Consider the following 26,505-nt stretch of genomic DNA (forward strand, 5'->3'; position numbering starts at 1 on the left):
ATTCTAATTTCATCATTCCTCCCATCTATTAGGCGGTATTCTTCTCTAAAGGAAAGCTTTCTTTATTTTCTTTCCTTTTGTTTTCAATTCTATGGACACATGGATTTTTATTTATTTACTGTGTTATAATCAATTATTCTCTTTCAGTGCTCCAAATTCTCCAAATTTGTCCAGCAGAAGCTCCTTCAGGATGTCCCCTGTGACTTTGTAGCATGAGTCCTTTAGTCTCTCAAGTCTTCCTTGATCTCTGGCTGAAGATGTCATCACAGGCTCTCTTGCAATATTCAGGCCACTGAACTAAAACCAGCCAATTCTTTCTATTTTTGAGACAGGGTCTCGTTCTGTCTCTCAGGCTGGAGTCCAGTGGCGCAACCTCACCTCTCTGCAACCTCTGCCTCCCTGGTTCAAGTGATTCTCCTGCCTCAGCCTCCCCAGTAGCTGGGATTACAGGCACGTGCCACTACACTTGGCTAACTTTTTGTATTTTTAGTAGAGAGAGGTTTCACCATGTTGGCCAGGCCGGTCTCGAACTCCTGACCTCAAGTGATCCATCCACCTTGGCCTCCCAAAGTGCTGGGATTACAGGCATGAGCCACGGCACCCGGCCTACCAGCCAATTATTTAAAGCGCTTTGGTTCCTAATACTGGGAAATGGTACTTAGAAAGCAAAATCAATGATTTGGAAATGTTCATTTATTGAATACTTACCATTAGCACAGTCATTGTGTTAAGTGATCAGAGAGGTTATTCACTTTGCTCAACTTCACACAGCTATTAAATGGCAAAGCTAGGATTTGAACCCAGATCATTACATTATTGTACCTTCAGCAATAATCTTCTTTCCATATATATTCACAGCTACATCCTACATACAAGTCTGATGGCAGAAACTATTTATTAGTCAGTGGAACAATGACAATAAATAGCCACGCAAATGTCCTCAATAAGTAACTTTTAATTCAATTATAGCTAGTAGTTATTAAATTATCAAGATTTGGATATGGGGGGGAGAGGACGGATTAAAAGAGACTTGACTATTAGGAAGAATTTAATACTTATTTATAAAAATGCATCTCTAGAGATCAGTAGTAGGAAATGAGTAAGAAAATGTGTCATAATAGCACATTCAAAAACCAGAACTTATTCCTCTTTTTATATAAGTGTCTTCACTTGTAAATGACTGATGCAATGTTGTTCAGACTTTGGAAACACATTCACTTTGGGATGAAGTTCCTGCCAAAATCGTAAAAATTGAAAAAAAAGTTATATGGGCAATAAAAAAAAAACTTGAGGTCTTTAATAAAGTACTTTATTCATAGGATTGTGACTCCCAGAGATTTACTACTCAAAAATACCATCAAGTGGTTTTACTGACACATTAACAGCCTCAGGAAGAGTCTTCATAATGCTTTCTAAAGCTCTGTTTTTGAGGTAGGAAACTTACTTTATTAGTGAAGTCCAGAAGCACTGCAGAAGTAGAAGTAGCCACAGGGCTAGGGTGTGGTTTCTACAGAACTCAGCTTTTCTGATTTGCTTGAAGACTCTACTTCAGTTCCTTCAAGAAAATTTCACAAATAAAAGTCCAAGTGATTTGTCATATATATGATAAATATATTACCTGAAAAGATTTTGGTAGTTTCATATTGCAGTATGTCTTAAAAACTACCAAAGGTTGGTACTTTTCCCATTGGTTTTCTTGAAATAACCTACTGTTGAGGAAAGCAGTCATTTTGCCTGGGCAAGCCACACACCCATTTCCTATGAATTATAGAAGTTAAAATCAGTGAGATCAGAAACTAAACTTCCATGTTGCATTTAATTCTGCTAGCAAGAATTAAAGCTAGGAAAAAAGTGGTATTAGAGTCAGGCAGGCCTGGGTTTGCAATGATGTCAGTTCTGCCTTTTTTGTTAGCTTACAGTGGAATATGTAAGAGAGACACTGCACAGGCTGGATGCAGAGGCTCACGCTTATAATCCCAGCACTTTGGGAGGCCAAGGTGAGCGGATATCTTGAGGTCAGGCGTTTGAGACCAGCCTGACCAACACGGCAAAACCCGATCTCTACTAAAAATACAAAAATTAGCCAAGCGTGTGGCGGGCGCCTGTAATCCCAGCTACTCGGGAGGCTGAGGCAGAAGAATTGCTTGAACCTGGGAGTCAGAGGTTGCAGTGAGCTGAGATGGCACCACTGCACTCTAGCTTGGGCGACAAAGCTAGACTCCATCTCAGAGAGAGAGAGAGAGAGAGAGAGAGAGAGACAAAGAGAGAGAGAGAAAGAGAGAGAGAGAGAGAGACTGCACAGAGTGGTTAAGAAGCTGGGCTCTTTAATTAGGCTCCTTGGGTTTTCATCCTGGCTCCAGAATCATGAATCATTTGGCTATGTGATTGCAGCATGTAGCTTGATCTCTTTGGAACTGTTTTTTTTTTTTTTTGTGAGACAGAGTCTTGCTGTATTGCCCAGGCTAGAATGCAGTGGCGTGACCTCGGCTCACTGCAACCTCTGCCTCCTGTGTTCAAACGATTCTCCTGCCTCAGCCTCCCGAGTAGCTGGGACTACAGGCACATACCACCACACCCAGCTAATTTTTGTATTTTTAGTAGAGATGGGGTTTCACTGTGTTGGCCAGACTTGTCTCGAACTCCTGACCTCATGATCTGCCTGCCTCGGCCTCCCAAAGTGCTGGGATTACAGGTGTGAGCCACCATGCCCAGCCTGGACCTCAGTTTTTAAAATCTATAAAATGGGAAAATAAGGCTCTCTTACTATTACGTTAGAATTAAATGATAAAATATACGTAAAATACTTAGGATGTGTCTGGCACGCAATTGGCGTTCAGTATTTTAATTTCCCTTTCCTAGTTCTTTACTTTTACCTAGGGATAAAATAAACATGAGATTAATTTAAAGTATAGTCATATGGAAATAGTTCCTGAAAGTAAGAAATGACTAGATGAGATAGATTACTAAAGAAATTACAGACCTCTTTACAATTCTAGAATCATAAAGTTGGAAGTGACCTTCGGGCCATTTAGAATCTAGATCGTCTAACTCTCTATGTGAAATAAGAATCATGTTTTAAAACAATTTCCCTGACTAGCTAATGTCCAGCCTTTCCTTTAACTCTTCTAGAAACAGGGAACTCACTACTGTATAAGGAGGTCCGTCTCATCTTTGTGAAGTTCTAATTGTTTGACAGTTCCATATTGTAGCAAGTCAGGATTAGAGCCTCTATAATTCAGTTCCTTATCCTGGTACTAACTTATGAAACTTCGCTGAATAAATGAAAATCCCTTTTCCTATGGCCACACTTCGAGTGGTTAAGGACATTTATTATGGATTTCTAAGTCTCTTCTTCTGGCTAAACAGCCTTAGATCTTTCAAACTTTTCTTATTTGAACCCTCCTTCTTATTGTCTGTGAGGTTGGGGGAGTTCTAGTCTCTGGATGAGGAATTAAAATGAAAATAATAAACACCAAATAATATCTGCTCATATTATAAAAAATTAAAGCTGGGCTGGGGATGGTGGCATATACTTGTAATCTCAACACTTTGGGAGGCTGAGGCTGGAGGATCACTTGAGGCCAGGAGTTCAAGACCACCCTGGGCAACATAGTGAGATCCCTATCTCTATAATAAAATGAGAAGCTGTTTATAAGACTCCTACAAAATGACGTGTTTTAACTGTTTCTCTTTTTTAGTTCTTTTGAAAATTACCATTAAGACTTTAAAGTGGCCAGCCGTGGTGGCTCATGCCTATAATCCCAGCATTTTGGGAGGCTCATGCCTGTAATCCCAGGCAGATCACTTGAGGCCAGAAGTTCAAGACCAGCCTGGTCAACATGGTGAAACGCTGTCTCTACCAAAAGTGCAAAAATTAGCTGGGCATGGTAGTGCATGCCTGTAATCCCAGCTATTGGGAGGCTGAGGCACAAGAGTCACTTGAACCTGGGAGGTGGAGGTTGCAGTGAGCCGAGATTGAGCCACTGCACTCCAACCTGGGTGACAGAGCGAGACCCTGTCTCAAAACAAAAGACAAACAAAACTAAAACTTTAAAGTAATACAATTTTATTCCTGATTCATCAATTTGAGGCAGTATTTGGCAAAGACTTTCTGCTATAATATATGAAGATTTCATGCCTCCTAATTTTTTATTATTGCTACATGATACTTGAATGTATTTAATGGGTACATGTACTATTTTGTCACACGCATAGAATGTGTGAGGATCAAGTCAAGGTATTTAAGGTCTTCATCACCTTAAGTTTTTATAATTTCTATGTGTTGGGAACATTTCAAGTCCTCTCTTCTAGCTATTTCAAAATATGTAATACATTGTATACAGTATAGTCACCCTACTCTGCTGACTAACGTTAAAGCTTATTTCTTCTATCTAATTGTATGCTCATATCCATTAACCAACCTCTCTTCATCCCTCCTCCCACCCACTCACCCTTCCCAGCCTCTGGAATCTATTTTTCTACTCTAATTCTATGAGTCAACTCTTTTATTTCCTGCATATGAGTGAGAACATGTGATATTTGTCTTTCTGGGCCTGGCTTATTTCACTCAACATAATGACTTCTCATTCCATCCATGTTCCTGCAAATGACATGATTTCATTTTTTAATGGCTTAGTAGTAGTCCATTGTGTATGTATACCAAATTAAAAAAATCTATTCAGGCTGGGTGCGGTGGCTCACACCTGTAATCACAGCACTTTGGGAGGCCAAGGAGGGCAGATCATGAGGTCAGGAGATCGAGACCATTCTGGCTAACATGGTGAAACACCGTCTCTACTAAAAAATACAAAAAATTAGCCAGGTGTGGTGGCAGGCACCTGTAGTCCCAGCTACTCAGGAGGCTGAGACAGGAGAATGGCGTGAACCCAGGAGGCAGAGCTTGCAGTGAGCTGGGATTGCGCCACTGCACTCCAGCCTGGGTGACAGAGCAAGATTCCGTCTCAAAAAAAAAAAAAAAAAAAAAAATCTGTTCATCCATTGGTGGACACTTGGGTTGATTCCATATATTTGTGATTGTGACTAGTGCTGCAGTAAACATGAGTGTGCAGGAATCTCTTTGTTATGCTCACGTTCTTTCCTTTGGATACTCAGTAGTGGGATTGCTGGATGTGTGGTATTTACATTTTTAGTTTTTTTGAGAAATCTCCATACTGTGTTCCATAGTGGCCATAATAGTTTACATTCCCACCAACAGTGTTACAAAAGTTACCTCTTGTCTGTATCCTTGACAGCATCTGTTATTTTTGTTTATTTGTTTTTGTCTTTTTAATAATAGCCATTCTAACTGGAGTTAGATGATATCTCATTGTGGTTTTGATTTGCATTTCCCTGATGATTAGTGATGTTGAGAATTTTAAAAACACACCTTTTGGGCCAAATCCCAGCACTTTGGGAGGCCAAGGTGGGTGGATCACCTGAGGTCAGGAGTTTGAGACCAGCCTGGCCAACATGGCCAAACTCCATCTCTGCTAAAAATACAAAAAATCAGCTGGGTGTGGTGATGTACACTTGTAATCCCAGCTACTTGGGAGCTGAGGCAGGAGAATCGCTTGAGCTTGGGAGGTGTATGTTGCAGTGAGCCGAGATTGCACCACTGCACTCCAGCCTGGTGACAGAGTGAGACTCCATCTTAAATAAATAAATAAATAAACCTTTGGCCATTTGTATGTCTTTCGTGAAATGTCTATTCATGTCCTTGCCCACTTTTTATTGAGATTAGTTTTTTTTTTTTTTACTGTTGAGTTGCTTGAGTTCCTGTGTATTCTGGATATTAGTACCTTGTTGGATAAATAGCTTGCAAATATTTTCTCCCATTCAGCAGGCTATTTCTTCACTCTGTTGATTGCTCCTTGTGCTGTGTAGAGGCTTTTTAGTTTAATATAGTCTCTTTTGCCTACTTTTTTTTTTGTTGCCTGTGCTTTTGAGATCTTAGCCATAAAATATTTGCCTAGCCAATGTCTTGAAATGTTTCCTCTGTATTTTATTCTAGTAGTTTTATAGTTTTAGGTCTTATGTTTAGGTCACTAATCCATCTTGAGTTGATTTTTGTGTATAATGAGAAAGATAGTGACCTAGTTTCATTCTTCTGCATATGGATGTCTAGTTTTCCCAACACCATTTATTGAAGAGGCTGTCTTTTACCTGAGTGGATATGCTTGGCACATTGTTGAAAATCGGTTGGCTATAATTATGTGGATTTGTTTTTTCGTTCTTTATTCTGTTCCATTTAGTGTATTTGTCTATTTCATAACAATACCCTGCTGTTTTGTTTATTATAGCCTTGAAATATATTTTGAAGTCAGTTAGTGTGATGCCTCCAGCTTTGTTCTTTTTGTTCAAGATTGCTTTGGCTACTTAAGGTCTTTTGTGGATCAATAGAAATTTTATGATTTTTTTCTATTTCTATGAAAAATAATATTAATGTTTTGATAGGGAATACAGTTAATCTGTAGATTACTTTGGGTAATATGGTCATATAACAACATTAATTTATCTTTTCTTTCTTTCTTTTTTTTTCGAGACAGAAACTTGCTCTGACTCCCAGGCTAGAGTGTAGTGGTGTGATCTTGGCTCACTGCAACTTCCACCTCCCAGGTTCAAGCGATTCTCGTGCCCAGCTTCCTGAGTAGCTGGGACTACAGGCGCATGCCACCATGCCTGGCTAATTTTTGTATTTTTAGTAGAGACAGGGTTTTGCCATGTTGGCCAGGCTGGTCTTGAACTCCTGGCCTCAAGTGATCCACCTGCACTGACCTCCCAAAGTGCTGGGATTATAGGCATAAGCCACTATGCGCAGCCAACAACATTAATTATTCTGATCCATGAGCATGAGATGTCTTTTCATTTGTTTGTGTCCTCTTTAATTTCTTTCATCAGCGTTTTGTAGTTTTCCTTGTAGAAGTCTTTCACTTCCTTGGTTAAATTTATAAATTATTTTATGTTTTTGTAGCTATTGTAAATGGGATTACCTTCTTGATTTCTTTTTCAGGTAGTTCATTGTTAGTGTATAGAAACACTACTGATTTTTGGATGTTTATTTTGTATTCTGCTACTTTACTGAATTTACTTATAAATTTTAAGAGGTTTTTTTGGAGTCTTTTGGTTTTCCTAAATATAAGATCATGTTGTTTGCAAAGAGGGACAATTTAACTTTCTCTTTTCCAATTTGGATGTCATTTATTTCTTTCTCTTGTCTGATTTCTCTGGCTAGGATTTTCAGACACATAGAGATGTTCATAGTCATCTCTGAGGATCTTTTGTGTTTCTGTGGTATCAGTTGTAATGTCACCTTTGTCATTTCTGATTGTGCTTCTCTGGTTCTTTTTTTCTTGATTAACTTGACTAGTGGTCTGTCAATTTGGTTTATCCTTTCAAAAAAGAAACTTTTCATTTTGTTCATCCTTTTATATTTTTTTGGTTCTGAATTTTATTTAGTTCTGTTCTGATCTTAGTTATTTCTTCCATTAGCTTTGGGTTGAATTTGTTCTTGTTTTTGTAGTTCCATTAGGTGTGATGTTAGGTTGTTAATTTGAGATCTTTCTGTGTTTTTGATGTATGCATTTAGCACTATAAACTTTCCTCTTAACACTACTTTTGCTGTATCCCAGAGGTTTTGATATGTTGTATCTTTATTTTAATTTGATTCACTGAATTTTTAAATCGTGCTTTAATCTCGTTGTTTACTCAAAAGTCGTTAAGAAGCAGGTTGTTTAGTTTCCATGTGCTTGTGTGGTTTTGGGAGGTTTTCGTGGTGTTGATTTCTAATTTTATTTCACTGTGGTCAGAGAAGATACTTGGTATGATTTAGTTTATTTATTTATTTATTTTTTATTTTTTATTTTTTTTTTGAGACGGAGTCTCGCTATGTCGCCCAGGGTAGAGTGCAGTGGCCGGATCTCAGCTCACTGCAAGCTCCGCCTCCCGGGTTTTTATGCCATTCTCCTGCCTCAGCCTCCCGAGTAGCCGGGACTACAGGCGCCCACCACCTCGCCCGGCTAGTTTTTTGTATTTTTTAGTAGAGACGGGGTTTCACCGTGTTAGCCAGGATGGTCTCGAACTCCTGACCTCGTGATCTGCCCGTCTCGGCCTCCCAAAGTGCTGGGATTACAGGCTTGAGCCACCGCGCCCGGCCTGATTTAGTTTATTTTTAAATGTATTGAGACTTGCTTTATGACTGAGGCATGTGTTCAATGTTAGAGAATGTTCTGTTTGCAGATGAGAAAAAATGTACATTCTGTGGTTGTGGGGTGCAGTATTCCATAGATGTCTGTGAGGTCCGTTTTGTTGAAAGTCCAGTTTAAGTCCAGAGCTTCTTTGTGAGTTTTCTGACTTAATGATCTGCCTATTGCTGTCAATGTGGTGTTGAAGTTTCCATGATTATTGTATGGCTATCTCTTTTCTTAGATCTATTAATTGTAGTATTTTATAAATCTGGGTGCTCTGATACTGTGTGTATATATATTTAGGATAGTTAAATCTTGTTGAATTGAGCCCTTTATCATCATGTAGTTCTTTTCTTTTTCTTCTTACTGTTGTAGGTTTAAATTTTGTTTTATCTGATACAAGAATGGCAACTTTTGCTCTTTTCTGTTTTCCATGTGTGTGATGGATATTTCTCCATCCCTTTACTTTAAGCCTGTGTCTGTTATTACATGCAAGACGGATCTCTAGAGGAAAGAGAACGTAGGGTCTTGTTTTTTAATCCAATTTACCACTCTACATCTTTTAAGTGGAGCATTTAGGCCATTTATGGTCAAAATTACTGTTGATATGTGAGTTTTTGTTTCTGTCACAGTGTTGTAAACTAGTTGCTTTGTAGTCCTTTTTTAAAGTAAAAAAATTTTAATTTTTATTTATTAAAATTAAAAAAAAATTCTGTGGGTGCATAGTGGGTGTGTGTATTTATGGTGTACATGAGATATTTTGATACAGCCATGCAATGTCTAATAATCATATCATGAAGAATAGTGATATCCATCCCCTCAAGTATTTTTTCTTTGTGTTACAAACAATCCAATTATATTCTTTTAGTTATTTTAAAATGTACAGTAAATTATTATTGACTATAGTGCTTTGTAGTCTTTTTTAAATTTTATAATTAGATTCAGGGGGTACATGTGCAGATTTGTTTCATGGGTATATTGTGACCCTGGGGTTAGGGTACGAATGAATCCATCATCTAGGTACTCAGCAAAGACCCAACAGGCAGTTTTTCAGCCCTTGTCACCCTCCCTCTCTCCCCTCCCCATGAGGGAACTTTCTTTTTTTTTTTCTTTTTTTCTTTTTTTCTTTTTTTTTTAATTATTATACTTTAAGTTCTAGGGTACATGTGCACAAGGTGCAGGTTTGTTACATATATATACATGTGCCATGTTGGTGTGCTGCACCCATTAACTCATCATTTACATTAGGTATATCTCCTAATGCTATCCCTCCCCCCTCCGCACTCCCCACAATAGGACCCGGTGTGTGATGCTCCCCTTCCTGTATCCAAGTGACCTCATTGTTCAATTCCCACCTATGAGTGAGAACATGTGGTATTTGGTTTTCTGTTCTTGCGATAGTTTGCTGAGAATGATGGTTTCCAGCTGCATCCATGTCCCTACAAACGACACGAACTCATCCTTTTTTATGGCTGCATAGTATTCCATGGTGTATATGTGCCACGTTTTCTTAATCCAGTCTGTCACTGATGGACATTTGGGTTGATTCCAAGTCTTTGCTACTGTGAATAGTGCCGCAATAAACATACGTGTGCATGTGTCTTTAGAGCAGCATGACTTGTAATCCTTTGGGTATATCCCCAGTAATGGGATGGCTGGGTCAAATGGTATTTCTAGTTCTAGATCCTTGAGGAATCGCCACACTGTTTCCCACAATGGTTGAACTACTTTACAGTCCCACCAACAGTGTAAAAGTGTTCCTATTTCTCCACATCCTCTCCAGCACCTGTTGTTTCCTGATTTTTTAATGATTGCCATTCTAACTGGTGTGAGATGGTATCTCATTGTGGTTTTGATTTGCATTTCTCTGATGGCCAGTGATAATGAGCATTTTTTAATGCATCTGTTGGCTGTATGAATGTCTTCTTTTGAGAAGTGTCTGTTCATATCCTTTGCCCACTTTTTGATGGGGTTGTTTGTTTTTTTCTTGTAAATTTGATTGAGTTCTTTATAGGTTCTGGATATTAGCCCTTTGTCAGATGAGTAGATTGCAAAAATTTTCTCCCATTCTGTAGGTTGCCTCTTCACTCTGATGGTAGTTTCTTTTGCTGTGCAGAAGCTCTTTAGTTTAATTATATCCCATTTGTCAATTTTGGCTTTTGTTGCCGTTGCTTTTGGTGTTTTAGACATGAAGTTCTTACCCATGCCTACGTCCTGAATGGTATTACCTAGGTTTTCTTCTAGGGTTTTTATGGTTTATGGTTTTTATGGTTTTAATTTTCATATAAGGAGTAAGGAAAGGATCCATTTTCAGCTTTCTACTTATGGCTAGCCAATTTTCCCAGCACCATTTATTAAATAGGGAATCCTTTCCCCATTTCTTGTTTTTGTCAGGTTTGTCAAAGATCAGATGGCTGTAGATGTGTGGTATTATTTCTGAGGGCTCTGTTCTGTTCCATTGGTCTGTATCTCTGTTTTGCTACCAGTACCATGCTGTTTTGGTTACTGTAGCCTTGTAGTATAGTTTGAAGTCAGGTAGCGTGATGCCTCCAGCTTTGTTCTTTTGGCTTAGGATTGTCTTGGCAATGCGGGGTCTTTTTTGGTTCCATATGAACTTTAAAGCAGTTTTTTCCAATTCTGTGAAGAAAGTCATTGGTAGCTTAATGGGGATGACATTGAATCTATAAATTACCTTGGGCAGTATGGCCATTTTCACAATATTGATTCTTCCTATCCATGAGCATGGTATGTTCTTCCATTTGTTTGTGTCTTCTTTTATTTCACTGAGCAGTGGTTTGTAGTTCTCCTTGAAGAGGTCCTTTACATCCCTTGTAAGTTGGATTCCTAGGTATTTTATTCTCTTTGAAGCTATTGTGAATGGGAGTTCATTCATGATTTGGCTCTCTGTTTGTCTGTTACTGGTGTATAAGAATGCTTGTGATTTTTGCACATTGATTTTGTATCCTGAGACTTTGCTGAAGTTGCTTATCAGTTTAAGGAGATTTTGGGCTGAGACAATGGGGTTTTCTAAATATACAGTCATGTCATCTGCAAACAGGGACAATTTGACTTCTTCTTTTCCTAACCGAATACGCTTTATTTCTTTTTCTTGCCTGATTGGCCTAGCCAGAACTTCTAACACTATGTTGAATAGGAGTGGTGAGAGAGGGCATCCCTGTCTTGTGCCAGTTTTCAAAGGGAATTTTTCCAGTTTTTGCCCATTCAGTATGATATTGGCTGTGGGTTTGTCATAAATAACTCTTATTATTTTGAGATACGTTCCATCAATACCGAATTTATTGAGCGTTTTTAGCATGAAGGGCTGTTGAATTTTGTCGAAGGCCTTTTCTGCATCTATTGAGATAATCATGTGGTTTTTGTCTTTGGTTCTGTTTATATGCTGGATTATGTTTATTGATTTGCGTATGTTGAACCAGCCTTGCATCCCAGGGATGAAGCCCACTTGATCATGGTGGATAAGCTTTTTGATGTGCTGCTGGATAAGGTTTGCCAGTATTTTATTGAGGATTTTTGCATCGATGTTCATCAGGGATATTGGTCTAAAATTCTCTTTTTTTGTTGTGTCTCTGTCAGGCTTTGGTATCAGGCTGATGTTGGCCTCGTAAAATGAGTTAGGGAGGATTCCCTCTTTTTCTATTGATTGGAATAGTTTTAGAAGGAATGGTACCAACTCCTCCTTGTACCTCTGGTAGAATTCGGCTGTGAATCCATCTGGTCCTGGACTTTTTTTGGTTGGTAGGCTATTAATTATTGCCTCAATTTAAAAGCCTGCTATTGGTCTATTCAGGAATTCAACTTCATCCTGGTTTAGTCTTGGGAGAGTGTAAGTGTCCAGGAAATTATTCATTTCTTCTAGGTTTTCTAGTTTATTTGCATAGAGGTGTTTATAGTATTCTCTGATGGTAGTTTGTATTTCTGTGGGGTTGGTGGTGATATCCTCTCTATCATTTTTTATTGCATCTATTTGATTCTTCTCTCTTTTATTCTTTATTAGTCTTGCTAGAAGTCTATCAATTTTGTTGGTCTTTTTAAAAAACCAGCTCCTGGATTCATTGAGTTTTTGGAGGGTTTTTTGTGTCTCTGTCTCCTTCAGTTCTGCTCTGATCTTAGTTATTTCTTGCCTTCTGCTAGCTTTCGAATGTGTTTGCTCTTGCTTCTCTAGTTCTTTTAATCATGATGTTAGGGTGTCAATTTTAGATCTTTCCAGCTTTCTCTTGTGGGCATTTAGTGCTATAAATTTCCCTCTACACACTGCTTTAAATGTGTCCCAGAGATTCTGGTATGTTGTAGCTTTGTTCTCATTGGTTTCAAAGAACATCTTTATTTCTGCCTTCATTTTGTTATGTACCCAGTAGTCATTCAGGAGCAGGTTGTTCAGTTTCCATGTAGTTGAGTGGTTTTGATTGAGTTTCTTAGTCCTGAGTTCTAGTTTAATTACCCTGTGGTCTGAGAGACAGTTTGTTATAATTTTTGTTTTTTACGTTTGCTGAGGAGTGCTTTACTTTCAACTATGTGGTCAATTGTGGAATAAGTGTGATGTGGTGCTGAGAAGAATGTATATTCTGTTGATTTGGGGTGGAGAGTTCTGTAGATGTCTATTAGGTCCACTTGGTGCAGAGTTGAGTTCAATTCCTGAATATCCTTGTTAACTTTCTGTCTCATTGATCTGTCTAATGTTGACAGCGGGGTGTTAAAGTCTCCCATTATTATTGTATGGGAGTCTAAGTCTCTTTGTAAGTCTCTAAGGACTTGCTTTATGAATCTGGGTGCTCCTGTATTGGGTGCATATATATTTAGGATAGTTAGCTCTTCGTGATGAATTGATCCCTTTACCATTATGTAATGGCCTTCTTGGTCTCTTTTGATCTTTGATGGTTTAAAGTCTGCTTTATCAGAGACTAGGATTGCAACCCCTGCTTTTTTTCATTTTCCATTTGCTTGGTAGATCTTCCTCCATCCCTTTATTTTGAGCCTATGTGTGTCTCTGCATGTGAGATGGGTCTCCTGAATACAGCAAACTGATGGGTCTTGACTTTTTATCCAATTTGCCAGTCTGTGTCTTTTAATTGGACCATTTAGTCCATTTACATTTAAGGTTAATATTGCTATGTGTGAACTTGATCCTGTCATTATGATATTAGCAGGTTATTTTGCACACTAGTTGATGCAGTTTCTTCCTAGCATTGATGGACTTTACATTTTGACATGTTTTTGCAATGGCTGGTACCAGTTGTTCCTTTCCATGTTTAGTGCTTCCTTCAGGATCTCTTGTAGGGCAGGCCTGGTGGTGACAAAAATCTCTAAGCATTTGCTTGTCTGTAAAGGATTTTATTTCTCCTTCACTTATGAAACTTAGTTTGGCTGGAAATGAAATTCTGGGCTGAAAATTCTTTTCTTTAAGCATGTTGAATGTTCGCCCCCACTCTCTTCTGGCTTGGAGAGTTTCTGCCAAGAGATCTGCTGTTAGTCTGATGGGGTTCCCTTTGTGTGTAACCTGACCTTTCTCTCTGGCTGCCCTTAACATTTTTTCCTTCATTTCAACTTTGGTGAATCTGACAATTATGTGTCTTGGAGGTGCTCTTCTCAAGGAGTATCTTTGTGGTGTTCTCTGTATTTCCTGAATTTGAATCTTGGCCTGCCTTGTAGTCTTAATTGTATAATTGCTTCATAGGGTTTGTGAACTTTGTACTTATGTGTGCTTTTATGGTCTCAAGTATTATTCTTTCATTTCCATGTTTAGAACTCCTTTGAGCATTTCTTGTAGGTCTGGTCTGGTGGTGATAAATTCTCTTAGTGTTTGCTTGTCTGGGAAAGGCCGTATTTCTCCATTCATGAAGCTTAGTTTTGTATTAAATTCTCGGCTGGCAATTTTTTTCTTTTAAGGAGGCTGAAAATAGGACCTCAATCTCTTCTGGCTTGTGAAGTTTCTACTGAGAAGTCTACCATTAATTTAATGGGTTTTCATCTATAGGTAACTTTGCCCTTTTTTCTAGGGGCCTTTAAGATTTTTTCTTTCTAACTAACCTTGGATAGTCTAATGACTATATGCCTTGGGAATGGTCTTCTAATATACTATCTCATAGGAGTTCTTTAAATTTCTTGAACCTGGATGTCAATCTCTCTAGCAAGATTAGGGAAAAATTTCTGAATTATTCCCTCAAATCAGTTTTCCAAGTTGTATACTACTTTTTCATCTTCTCTTTCAGGAATGCCAATAAGTTGAAGGTTTGTGAAGATTTGGTCAAAGCCATATTTCTCAAAAACTCTGTTCATTTTTAAAATTATTTTTAAAATTTTATTTATGTCTGGCTGGGTTAATCAGAAAGACTGGTTGTCAAGATCTAAAATTCTTTCTTCTGTTTAGTGTAGACTATTGTTAAAGCTCTAACATTATTTTAAATTACTTTGGTGATTTTTTTTCAATTTGAACAGTTCTGTTTGTTTTTTTTCTTAATATGGGATCTAATCTTTCATATCCTGAATCATTTTTCTGTTTTTTTTTTTTATAATGGATTTCAAATGTCTCTTAGATGTTACTGACTTTCCTTGAAATCCATATTTTGAATTCTTTATCTCTCATTTCAGATATTTTGTTCTGATTAAGATCCATTGTGAGAGAGCTAGTGCAATGCTTTGGAGGTGACAAAACACTCTGGCTTTTTGTACTGCTGGAGTTCTTGCAATGAGTCCTTCTCCTCTCAGGGAGATGTTGCTTCTTATTTTTGAATTTGCTATTGTTTGAATGGGACTTTCTTTTTTAAATTCTTTTTTTCTCTTAGGGGTATGGCTGTGATATATGTTATGTGTGATCATTTGGCTTCATTTCTGGATGCTTTCAGGGGGCTGTATTTTGGCTGTAAGAACTAATTAGAAGGACTGGTTGTCAAGATCTGAAATTCTTTCTCCTGTTTAGGTATTCTATCTTCTGTAGGACTGGGGGTGCAGAGGTCCTGGGGGGCTTATTTTGTGGACTAGCACTAAGCCCTTCTGGTAGTAGATTTTTTATTTGGTAGTGCAGTTGAAACTGCAGTCCAGTAAATGTTGCTTAAGAGTAAGAGCTGGCAGGTAGGCTGATGTCCAGTGAAAGCAGGTGCCTTGACGTGTTTTTGAGGAGGGGTGGGTGGGAAGAGATGGTGTTGGGGTGTAGGTGTGCTAAAGCCTTAGGGGAGGGGCTGGGGAGTGTCCTTGCTCTTTGACCTGAGCCAGCAGAAATGTGATTTGCTTCCCTATCAAATCCCTGTTGCAGGGCTTGTGACTTTGATTTCATAATGGCTTAGTCCTTTGGTTTTTGGCCACAATGTGACTGCAGGCCACAAGTGTGCCCCTCTGATGACTACCACCAAAATGGGCTCGGGGAGAGTCTCTTCCCCCAGACCAGAGCAGGTACTTTCATGGTTTGTCTGTCCTCCATTTCCGGGATGGTTCCATTCTGTGTAGGGAAGGGGAGGTGGTCTCTGCCCTTCGTAAAAGCCTGAGCAGCATAGGGCTCACTTTTAGCATGGTAGAGCCACTGTGAAGAGCACAAAAAGTACTGTGTCCAAGTATGTGCTCACTGGCCCCTGGTGGGAAGAACCACTCTTGTGTCCATAACTGCATAAGTGGGGTGCAGATGACCCCTCTCTACGTATCTTCCATGGCTATGGGACTGCCTCCTTTAGTACTTGGTACCTTACCTGTGTTTCCTTTGTCCCAACAGGGACTTGGTGGGCTGTGCTCCCTCTCCCTTAGAGGTATCCCATGTTGAGGGTTAAATCTCCAGGGATCCAGCAGCTCCTTGGGGCCTACCAGTCCCCTGCACCTGTGAAAGTCCGAATGAGTTGTGGGGAATGTTTGCAAGAGATCTAGTGGTGCAGTGACTCAGGGGTGAAGAGTCCCTCGGCAGGACCGTTTCCCACTATGGGTGCATGACCAGTATGACGCCCATGGTCTCAGCTCAGGTGTGAGGGGAGTGTGAGTATGCCTACGTGAGCTGGCCACTAAGTTCTCTGTACTTGGGAAGTTCTCAGATTGCTCCCAATAGTGTTGCCCTGGATCACAAGGGCAGAGGGGCTCACCAGCAGTTTAAGAGTCAAGGGATTGTCAGAGAGGTGAGTGGAGCAGAGAAATCCTCCCACCTACCCTTTCTGCGGGGCTCTGAGCTTCTCGGGGGTCAATCTCTGCCAGGCTCTTGCGGCTTTCTTTTTCTGCAACCCAGCTTCTTCCTGTGGGCACTCTGACAGGTCCTGATTCATTTCCTTCAGTTTTCCATTCAGAATTTGTCCATTCACTAGTAACTTTGATCTTCTTTCTGAGGAGAACTGGCTTGCAATGTCCCTAGTCCGCCATCTTGGAGAGTCCTATTGCGCTCCTTTGGAGGCATCATATTTCCTTGCTTTTTCAAGTTTCTTGTGTCTTTATGTTGGCATCTGTGCATCTGGTGTGACAGTCACTTCTTCCAATATTTTGGGTTTGCTTTTGTAGGGGAGGATGTTTTCCTGGAGATGCATCTATGATGTTGGTTGGGTAGGACACTTTGGCTCTGATTTTGGGTGTGTGCAGCAGTGCAGTTTCCTAATTTGTTTAGCTGTAAATAGTGTCATTGGTGTCTGTTATTTCCTCAGGAGCTTAGGGTGTGGTTGTTGGTGGAGTTGTGGGAAGTTTTGTTGGGGACAGGGGTACCAGGTGGGCCAGTCCTCAGGCCCTGGTGGGAACAGCAGTGGGCCAAGAGTGCCTGTCCTTAGGCCCCAGGGTGGCATTTGCTTGCAATGGTCTTAGGAGGTCTCGGCAGGTCTATACTGGCAGTGGCAGTGGCAGGTGGGTCTTTTGGTCCCTGGGCAGCAGTGTGGCATGGGCTATCATAATAGCAGTCATGGGACAATGCTTTGGCTCTCAAGCTGTCGTGCTGGTGTTGGCAATGGCTGTGATGGCTGGGCAGGTCAGGCCCTGCCCCTGCAGGTTGTGTGTGTGGATGGTGCCATCTGTGGTGGTAGCAACAGGGTGAGTGAGTCCATCTTCAGGTCCCTGGTAGAAGTGCTCGGGTGCTAATGATGGTGGATGTGGCAGAGTAATCCCCAAGTCCCCGGATGGTGTTTTCATGCTCTGGGATGGGGGTAGGGGCAGAGCAAATCCAGGTGAGCCTGTCCTCAGACTCCCTGGTGGTGCCTATCAGCACCGGCTGTGATGTGCAAGGGTCGGGTGATTCCTGGACTCCTGGTGGAGTGCTTTGATGGAGGAGGTGGTAGCTGCAGTGGGGCCCTGCTGCTGGAGAAGGTGGGATTGCTTTTAGTGGCTGCAGCTGTAGGCGGGCAGCTGCGGAGCACATGCTTTGGCCCCAGTTGGCACCTATGCGTTGGGGAGCCTGTCCTTGGGACACTTGTAAATGTGAGATGGTGGCCTGCTGTTAGTGGGCTGGGGTTGCTGCAGTGGCTTGGCTTTGGCCCTGACAGCAACAGCCAGCTGAAGCAGCAGCTGCAGGTGGGGTATGGCAGTGGGGCTCCTGGGATGTGGAGATGCGGGGGCTGTTGGGCCCCAAGGCAGGGTGATGTCTGGTGGAGGCTGGCTCTCAAAATGGCATCTTGCTGTAGCTGCCTAGGACTCAGGGGGGTGTTTAGGATTCAGTCTGAGCTCCCTCTCTGGAGCAATGCCATTGTGCGGTCTGCAGACAGCTCCCTATGTTGGTCTCTGGGCCTGTGAGGGGCTCTCTGGTGGCTGGGACTGGAGGAATCCATGATGGGAATATGGACACTGCAGGTCTCTCGCTCCCCTTTCCCTGCACTGGGGAGCTTCTCTGTGCTCCCAGCCAGCCCTGGCCAACCAAGCAGGCTGCTTCTCTTCCCTCCCTTCCTTGCCCTAGGAGTTCCTGTCAGTTCTCTGTTGAATTCCAATGTTCTGTCTTTGATGATCTATTCAAACTGTGATTATCTACTCACTGTTTTATTCTTCTTTGTTGGGGGGCAGCTGATAGATGCCTCTAGTCCGTCATCTTGAAGCCCCACCCCTTGAGAATTTCTAATGCCTCTTATTTTTTAGCCTTTTCTTTCTATAATACTTCCTGGTTTTTATCATATTATTGTATTTGCCTTGTCCAAGTTTACATTCTATTCTGTAGCTGTAACTAAGTCTTCAGTAGTTTGTCTTTAGGTTCATTCTAAAAATTTAAAATCAGTTAAATCCATATGTTAAATAACATGATTCTATAACTATTTTTATTAGGGGTCTAATCTCAGCATGTGATGCTGAGCACATTCCATTTTGCTGTGACCCTTTTGCAATTTCCAGATGGGAACTGTTGATGGTCCTCCAAGCACCGTCTGATCAGTTCAGGGCGAGTGTCTGCAGGGCTGTCGTGAAGCCCAGGAACACACTGGCCTCTTGGGCAGCTAAATCTGTTGTCAGCTAGTACTGATTTGGTCAGTGTTGAGAATTTCAAACTTAAGCTGGATTCTAATTTTCCACAGTTGATGATGCCATGGGGAAAGCTCAGATTTGGAGAGGGTCTTCTTCAATTTGAAGTAAAATGTTTCTCTGAAGGTTTCATTCTATTGGCTCATGGGCCTGAGAAGGAGAAACCTAATCCTCCTTCTACATGAGTCTTCCAAGCATTTAAATACATCTGCAGGATAAATGTTCCAGTTCTTTTAACGTTTCCTCTTAGAACATGATTTCAAGACTTTTGCCATTCTCCTTCCTAAACTCTGAATGTGCATTTTTTTTCAAACTATCTTTGGGGAAGAATAGTTTTGTCTTTATTTCCAGTCCATTGCTGACAAATACTTCTACAAAATACAATAAAATGAATTAATAGAAAAAAATTATTTAAATTCTATAAAATGAATTAATAGAAAAAATTATTTAATAAGATACACCAAGCACAAGTTCAAATTTTTAAGTATTAGAAGCCACAGACATAAAATTAAATTTCAATAATGGAAATCAGAATAAACATGGGAGAAATAATAGAATTACCCAAATTGTGCACAGTCTTCGTTGTATGTAGGAGATTAGTGTAATGAATTACTAGTATCACTGGTATACTCATAGCCTTCCTTTTGTTATTCTTTAGTCATAAGTTTTATTATGACTAGAATTCCCTGCATTAAAGTTCTGCATACACACTTTGAATGAATACTGCTTATGTTAGTATTTAAAGTTTGTGACAATGAGCTAGCTTCTTGCTGGTTCACTTAGGTAATCTTGGTTGGACTGGTGACAATGTCGCTTTCAGTGCCTGTTGTACAGGAATTTTTATTTTTATTTTTTTTTGAGACTGAGTTTTGCTCTTGTTGCCCAGGCTGGAGTGCAATGGTGCAATCTCAGCTCACCACAACTTCTGCCTCCCGGGTTCAAGTGATTCTCCTGCCTCAGCTTCCTCAGTAGCTGGGATTATAGGCATGTGCCACTACACCTGGCTAATTTGTATTTTCAGTAGAGACGGGGTTTCTCCATGTTGGTCAGGCTGGTCTTCAACTCCAGACCTCAGGTGGTCAGCCTGCCTCGGCCTCCCAAAGTGCTGGGATTACAGGCATGAGTCACTGCGCCTGGTCCCTAGGAAACTGTTTTTATATTTTACTTTTCAGATACTTACAGTAGAAAACAAATCTAACAGAGGTTTGTTGAGAATAGGTTTTAAAGCAATTTCAACAAGCTCAATATATTTGTAGGTACCTTGAATTCAAATTAAACTATTGTAATTTCAGCTTTCCTTCTTTTTCTGTTTATTTTTTCTTAAAAATATTTGATAGAGACGGGTTTCACCATGTTGCCCAGGTTGGTCTCAAAAGTTCTATTAGTTTATTTTGTAAAGGTATAGTTAGGTTTAAATGTGATGAAATTCTTTTGAGGAAAGAAATGGGTTCTGGATTTTATATACTTATTTAGATTACAGTTGGCAAACCAGCCTTAAATTATCACATCTGTAGCATGTTCCTTCAGTGTATAACAGATAGGCAACTCTCACCACTAGCCACTTACCACACGAGTCTAACAATACTTCGTTCAAAATGGTTCATACTTCTTTCAAAAATGGAGTACAGGCTGGGCGCGGTGGCTCACACCTGTAATCCCAGCACTTTGGGAGGCCGAGGCAGGTGGGTCACAAGGTCAGGAATTCAAGACCAGCCTGACCAACATGGTAAAACCCCATCTCTACTAAAAATACAAAAATTAGCTGGTCATGGTGGCACGCGCCTATAACCCCAGCTACTCGGGAGGCTGAGGCAGGAGAATCGCTTGAATCCAGGAGGCAGAGGTTGAAGTGAGCTGAAATCATGCCACTGCACTCCAGCCTAGACGACAGAGTGAGACTGTCTCAAAAAAAAAAAAAAAAAGGAGTCTATGGTATTTAGATGTTGCATCAGTGTCAACTTGCTGTAGAAATTGCTAATCTCTTACCCTCAATTTCTGAAACGATCTTGTTGGGACTGGGAACAGCAGGTGCAGGAGTGGTATCAGATTGTAAATTTGAATAGTGCTGTCCAAGGAGGGTTTTATCTGTATTAAAGTTTGAATCCCAGAACTGAAGGCCAGACTTCAGGCTTGGTGTAATTCAAAGGAAATAGAGCAGGATATCACCTCTCTGATTCTGAATACTTTACTTTTGTGAATGCAGCCCAAGTTTGGGAGGGGGGAATGTGTGTGTACATGTGTGTGTATATATTTGTGTTCATATCACTGTTGACTCAACACTTAAAATGGACTAAAATTCCCTGGTGTTTTCATAGTTGCCAGTATTCTATCACATCTTCCTTTCATTTCTGACCCCTGGCTACAGTTCCCTTCTCTAGAGGTGATGAGAATTGGTGGTTGCTTGTGCATGTTTCTAGAGATATTCTTTTCATAAAGGTACAAATGGTACTGTACTATGTACCATTGTTATTTGTATAGATGCACTATTAGACACCTCACTCTCTTCACTAACTGTATCTTGGAGAGTCGTTCATATTGGTATATAAAAAACTGCCCCATTTATTTTCAAGACTACATCATTTTCTCTAGTATGGATGTCTCATATTTAAGAAGTTACTTATCAACGAATATTCATGTAGTAGCTTGTCTTTTGCTATATTATAATGGGATAACTGCATATTCCTCATTTTCTATATTTAGTTACCTTTCTTATAGATATATTCTCAGGACTGGAATTGCAGGGCCGAAAGATACGTGCATATTAAATTTTGTTATGCATTTATGCCAACAATATATACCAAAATTATACCTGTTCACACTTCCACCAGCAATGTATAAGACTGCCTGTTTGGGGGAATTTCTGAGTTTTTTTGTTAATCATAACTGCAGTAGGTAGAATTAACCAACTGATTTTTTTTATTTTATAAAATTGATCTAGGATTGAAGGAATTAAGCTCAAGCCAGAGGTTCTCCGTCCTGATGATAATCATTGTATTTTTGAGTGGCAATTTGATCTCATGTGTGTCTAAATCCATAAAATAGCAACAGAACAGGAATCAATTGTTTTTTAAAAAACACAAACCTTTGAATGGTTTCATTACTTGATGCAGACTCACATATTTAAATGGGAAGGTAAATTGAGTGCCATGATCATACTATTTATAAAAGTTTTTGTTAAAAGTAATTTTGAAAGGATCATTTTACATTTGTTGCACGAGTCAGACTGAACCTAAAGATTTAATTATAAAAAGTTTTTAAGTGGTCCCCATCACAGTCTATAGGGCCTGCTCTCTTGTGACCCCACAAGACTGTGGAGGTCAGTCTTGCTTTTGCTCACAGGAAGCCACTTGTTTCTTGTCCTGTATGTCAGTGTGGTCTGACAGCAATCCCCAGGTCCTGGCCAGAGGTACTGATGTCACATGATTTCATGCCGCTTGCTTCGGCGTATCCTTGAGGTAGCCATGGAACCAGACTCCACTCTGGTGGCGTTCTCCTGATAGCTGCACAAGTAATTGCATTTGCAGTCTGAGGACATTTATTTCCAGAAGATCAGCCCTGTGCCCCTGAATCCTGCGGCACTTAATCAGAGCACTAAAGGAGCGGCCATCCCCAAGGCCTTGTCACTCCGGCTCTCGAGTCCTGCATTTGATACAAGAAACAGCTCAGTGTTCACTGAGCTGAATGTGCCTGGAAAACAGAAACCCAACCTGCTTACAGGCAGCACTGTATTCTGTGAGCACAAACTAATTTTGGGATTTTCACTAGACATAAATGTTGATGCCTAGGTTTAAAAAGAAAAAGTTCTTTGGATTTGTTAAGAGAAGATTGTTTTGGCCCTTTTCTCGAAGTCGGTGGAACAATAATGATATTGGGGTAGAAAAATTCCTCATAGTTGCAATGTTTTAATTGTGTTTATTGGTCTTGTGGTGTTAGCTGCCAGTTGAGTCGTCGACTCCAAATTGACAGTAACTCCAAAGGTCACAAGCATCTGAGATATTTTTTGTGTATTTTGAGGGTCTTTAGTGAATATATAATATTCCATATGGTTTTGGAATTCTAAAGCAATTAGGATTAATTTCCATCCCGGCATCACTGAATTTAGGACCTCAGTTTTCTAACTACACAGCAGACTATGCAGTCGACCCTCTGCATCCACAAGTTCCACATCTGTGGATTCAACCAACTGTGGATAAAAAAATATTTGGAAAATAAAACAATACAAATAACAAAACAATAATAAAAATAATACAAATAAAAATAACACATAACAGTTATTTACCTAGCATTTACAGTGTATTTGGTATTACAAGTAATCTAGAGATGATTTAAAGTATACAGAAGAACGTGAGTAGCTTATATGAGAATATTATTCCATTTTATATGGGAGACTTGAGCATCCTCAGTTTTGATATCTTCCGGGGTCCTAGAACCAATTCCCCAAGGATACCAAGGATCGACCATAGTTTCCAAGTAAAATATGCACCCAATTTATTATCACCATTACTGATACTAGTTACTCTAATTGAGCAAGTGAGAAGCTATTGTATTATGATCTGAAGAGAAATCTGTAAACTGTTAAAATACTGAATTTGTGATAAAGTGTCCTTGACTCTACTTTAAGTACTGTCATTTAATTAGCAGCAACAGTGAGGCTTCTCTATAGAGATAACTAGTTTAGCAAAGGAAAGGGGAAACCAAGACCTTGAAAAGCAAAAGGCATTTTACAAAATAGATTCCATAATTAGTTGAGTTATTACATCTCTGAAAAGGGCAGGCTTCTCTAACTACATATCTACTCTGTGACTTTTCTTTCAAATTGATGCCTGAGGCTCCCTTGATTTTAAAAAAGTCACCATAATGAAAAAAAATAAGATGTTACGTTTCCTATAAAAAATAGGAACTAGTGTTTCAAGCTATCCTTTTTCCTGTTTCCAGCTGTTAATGGAGAGAAATTTCTTTTAAAGCCCAGGTCTAATGCAAAAGAGATGATTGCATTTTAACTGGCAGCCTGAAATGTTATCAGCTCATTTAGATGTAGTCTGTTATTTAAAGATACTGTGTTTCTTTTTAGTGCTTTTTACCTCTAACATACGATTTTTAATAATTTTTTTAAACCAGTTAACTAGGCAGCGATACTATAGCAATGCTAGTTAACACGCTGCTTAATATTTCTTAATGTGAATTCATGTATTTTGGAACTTGATGTTAACAAATAATTTTAAGAAATCAATTTAAAAGATGCTCACGCCTATAATCCCAGCACTTTGGGAGGCCGAGGCGGGCAGATCACCTGAGGTCGGGAGTTCAAGACCAGCCTGACCAACATGGAGAAACCCCGTCTCTACTAAAAATACAAAATTAGCTGGGCATGGTGGCACATGCCTGTAATCCCAGCTACTTGGGAGGCTGAGGCAGGAAAATGGCTTGAACCCAGTAAGCGGAGGTTGTGGTGAGCCAAGATCACGCCATTGTACTACAGACTGCGCAACAAGAGCGAAACTCCATCTTGGGAAAAAAAAAAAAGATTCTTCTTTGGTGCCTCTGTGGGCCATTCTAGATTATGATAAATAGAATGAAGTGCACAGGTAACCTTTATATCCTTCATTACTTTGCTGAAACTAATTTCACATGTTATGTTCTTTTGTTGTTGTTATTTTGAGACAAGGTCATGCTGTGTCACCAAGGCTGGAGCGCACTGATGCAATTACTGCTCATTGTAGCCTCGAATTCCCAGGCTCAAGCAATCCTCCTATCTCAGCCTCCCAAAGAGCTGGGACTATAGACACATGCTACCATGCATGGCTAATTATTTTATTTTATGTAAGATGGGGGTTTACCAAGTTGTCCAGGCTGGTCTCCAACTCCTGGGCTCAAGTGATCTTTTGTCTTGACCTCCCGAAGAGCTGGGATTACAGGTGTGAGCCACTGTGCCCAGCCCATATTATATTCTTTAAGATTATTCTTCTGAGTATGATACTTTCCCTCTACTTTTAATCCTCCCACCTACCAAATGGCTAGTTGTTTCTGTTTCCTTTCTTCAGGTTCTTTCTGCATTAATTTTGTCTTTATGAGACAAGGGGATATGCAGTGAATATTGGAAGTCAATGAATATTTTTATGCAATGATGTTTTTATGAGAATATTCCTCTATTATTTAAAATAGTATTAAAGGGGCATCTTTATTCAAATAATTGTTAGTGCCTAGCTAGGACTCTGAGAGCTTACTGTTTATTAAAAATCAATTTCCATATACACCAAGCTTGAGAAAGATAGTTCTATAAACATATTCTATATATGGACTGAATCTACTAATATGTTATCCAATGATTTGTTTTTATTAACTCTTTCCAGTGTTCCACACAGAAAAGGCTTATGTGTCAAAGTTTCCTTCCTTTTTCTAACCCAGATTTTATATTTTATATCCCTTCTCTGTTTTTCTTTTTTTTTCTTTTTTTGATGGAGTCTTGCTCTGTTGCCCAGGCTGGAGTACAGTGGAGTGATCTCGGTTCACTGCAACCTCCACCTCCCGGGTTCAAGCGATTCTCCTGCCTCAGGCTCCCGAGTAGCTGGGATTACAGGTGTGTGCCACCACGCCTGGCTAATTTTTGTATTTTTGTTTACTAGAGGTGGGATTTCACCATGTTGGCCAGGCTGGTCTCGAACTCCTGACCTCAGCGATCCACCCACCTCGGCCTCCAAAATGCTGGGATTACAGGTGTGAGCCACCGCGCTGGGCCCCCTTTTCTGTTTTTAAGACACCTAAATTTTCCTGACATACCACTGGGATTTAATAACTTTATGAGGAGACTATAGGGAACTTGGAGTTAAAAATGGAAGAAGTAATTAACCCAACCCCTTGTAGTCATTAGCAGGCAAAGTCAATGAATTTGCTATAGCAAATGCAGGTGTACCCTGTTGACTACTAATGTTATTGTCTTCACTTTCTGTAATCATTTTAGGACCTGCTCAGTGCTGTAGAAGCAAAAAAAGCTCTTGAAAGGGAAGTTAAGATCTTCCAAGAAAGGCTGCTTGCTGGCCAGCAGGTCTGGGATGCCTCAAAGCAGGAGCTGAGCCTCCTGAAGAAAAGCTCTTCTGAGTTGGAGAAGAGTCTGAAGGCAAGTCGGGATGCAGTCACAGCCTCACAAAGCCAGTACTCCTCATTTAGGGAGAAAATTGCAGCCCTCCTTAGGGGCAGATTGGGCACGACTGGGTCCACTGAGGACACCATTTTGGAGAAGATTCGAGAAATGGGCAGCCAGGAAGAAAGCAGGGACCAGGTGAGTGGGTCATGGCTATTTACAGACATCTTAAGAACAGTGAGCTCATTCATTTAGCACGCTCAGTGACTGTATTAGTCTATTCTCACACTGCTATAAGAAATACCTGAGCCTGGGTAACTTATAAAGAAAAAGAGGTTTAATGGATTCACAGTTCTGCATGGCTGGGGAGGCCTCACAATCGTGGCAGAAGGCAAAGGAGGAGCAAAGGCACATCTTACATGGTGGCAGGCGAGAGAGTGTGCAGGGGAACTGCCCTTTATAAAACTATCAGATCTCCTGAGAGTTATTCTCTATTACAAGAACAGCATGGGAAAAACTCACCCCCATAATTCAATTACCTCCCACCAGGTCCCTCCCACAACATGTGGGGATTATGGAAGCTACAATTCAAGATGAGATTTGGGTGGGGACACAGCCAAACCTTATCAGTGACTTATCTCAATTAGCTAAAAGCATCACTTAAGGCCAGGCATGGTGGCCTAGGCCTGTAACACCAGTTCATTTGGAGGTCAACGTAGTCACTTGAGGCCAGGAGTTTGAGACCAGCCTGAGCAACATAGTGAGACCCCTCTCTTTACTAAAAATAAAAATTAAGTCCCAGCTACTTGGGAGGCTGAAGTGGGAGAATTTCTTGAACCC

At 40.2% G+C, this 26,505-nt stretch overlaps 1 protein-coding gene across 1 annotated transcript in view; it reads left to right on the forward strand.

Annotated features, from left to right (window-relative positions):
• The window catches only part of CCDC170 (coiled-coil domain containing 170), a 130,608-nt gene that overhangs the window by 65,414 nt on the left and 38,689 nt on the right, over window positions 1–26,505 (forward strand). The window contains exon 6 of the mRNA XM_045391355.3: window positions 25,546–25,863. Within this exon, the coding sequence (XP_045247290.2) occupies window positions 25,546–25,863 (318 nt within the window). The remainder of the gene's footprint in view (window positions 1–25,545; window positions 25,864–26,505) is intronic.

The sequence above is a fragment of the Macaca fascicularis genome, chromosome 4 (assembly GCF_037993035.2).
Source record: "Macaca fascicularis isolate 582-1 chromosome 4, T2T-MFA8v1.1".
Classification (NCBI taxonomy): Eukaryota; Metazoa; Chordata; class Mammalia; order Primates; family Cercopithecidae; genus Macaca; species Macaca fascicularis.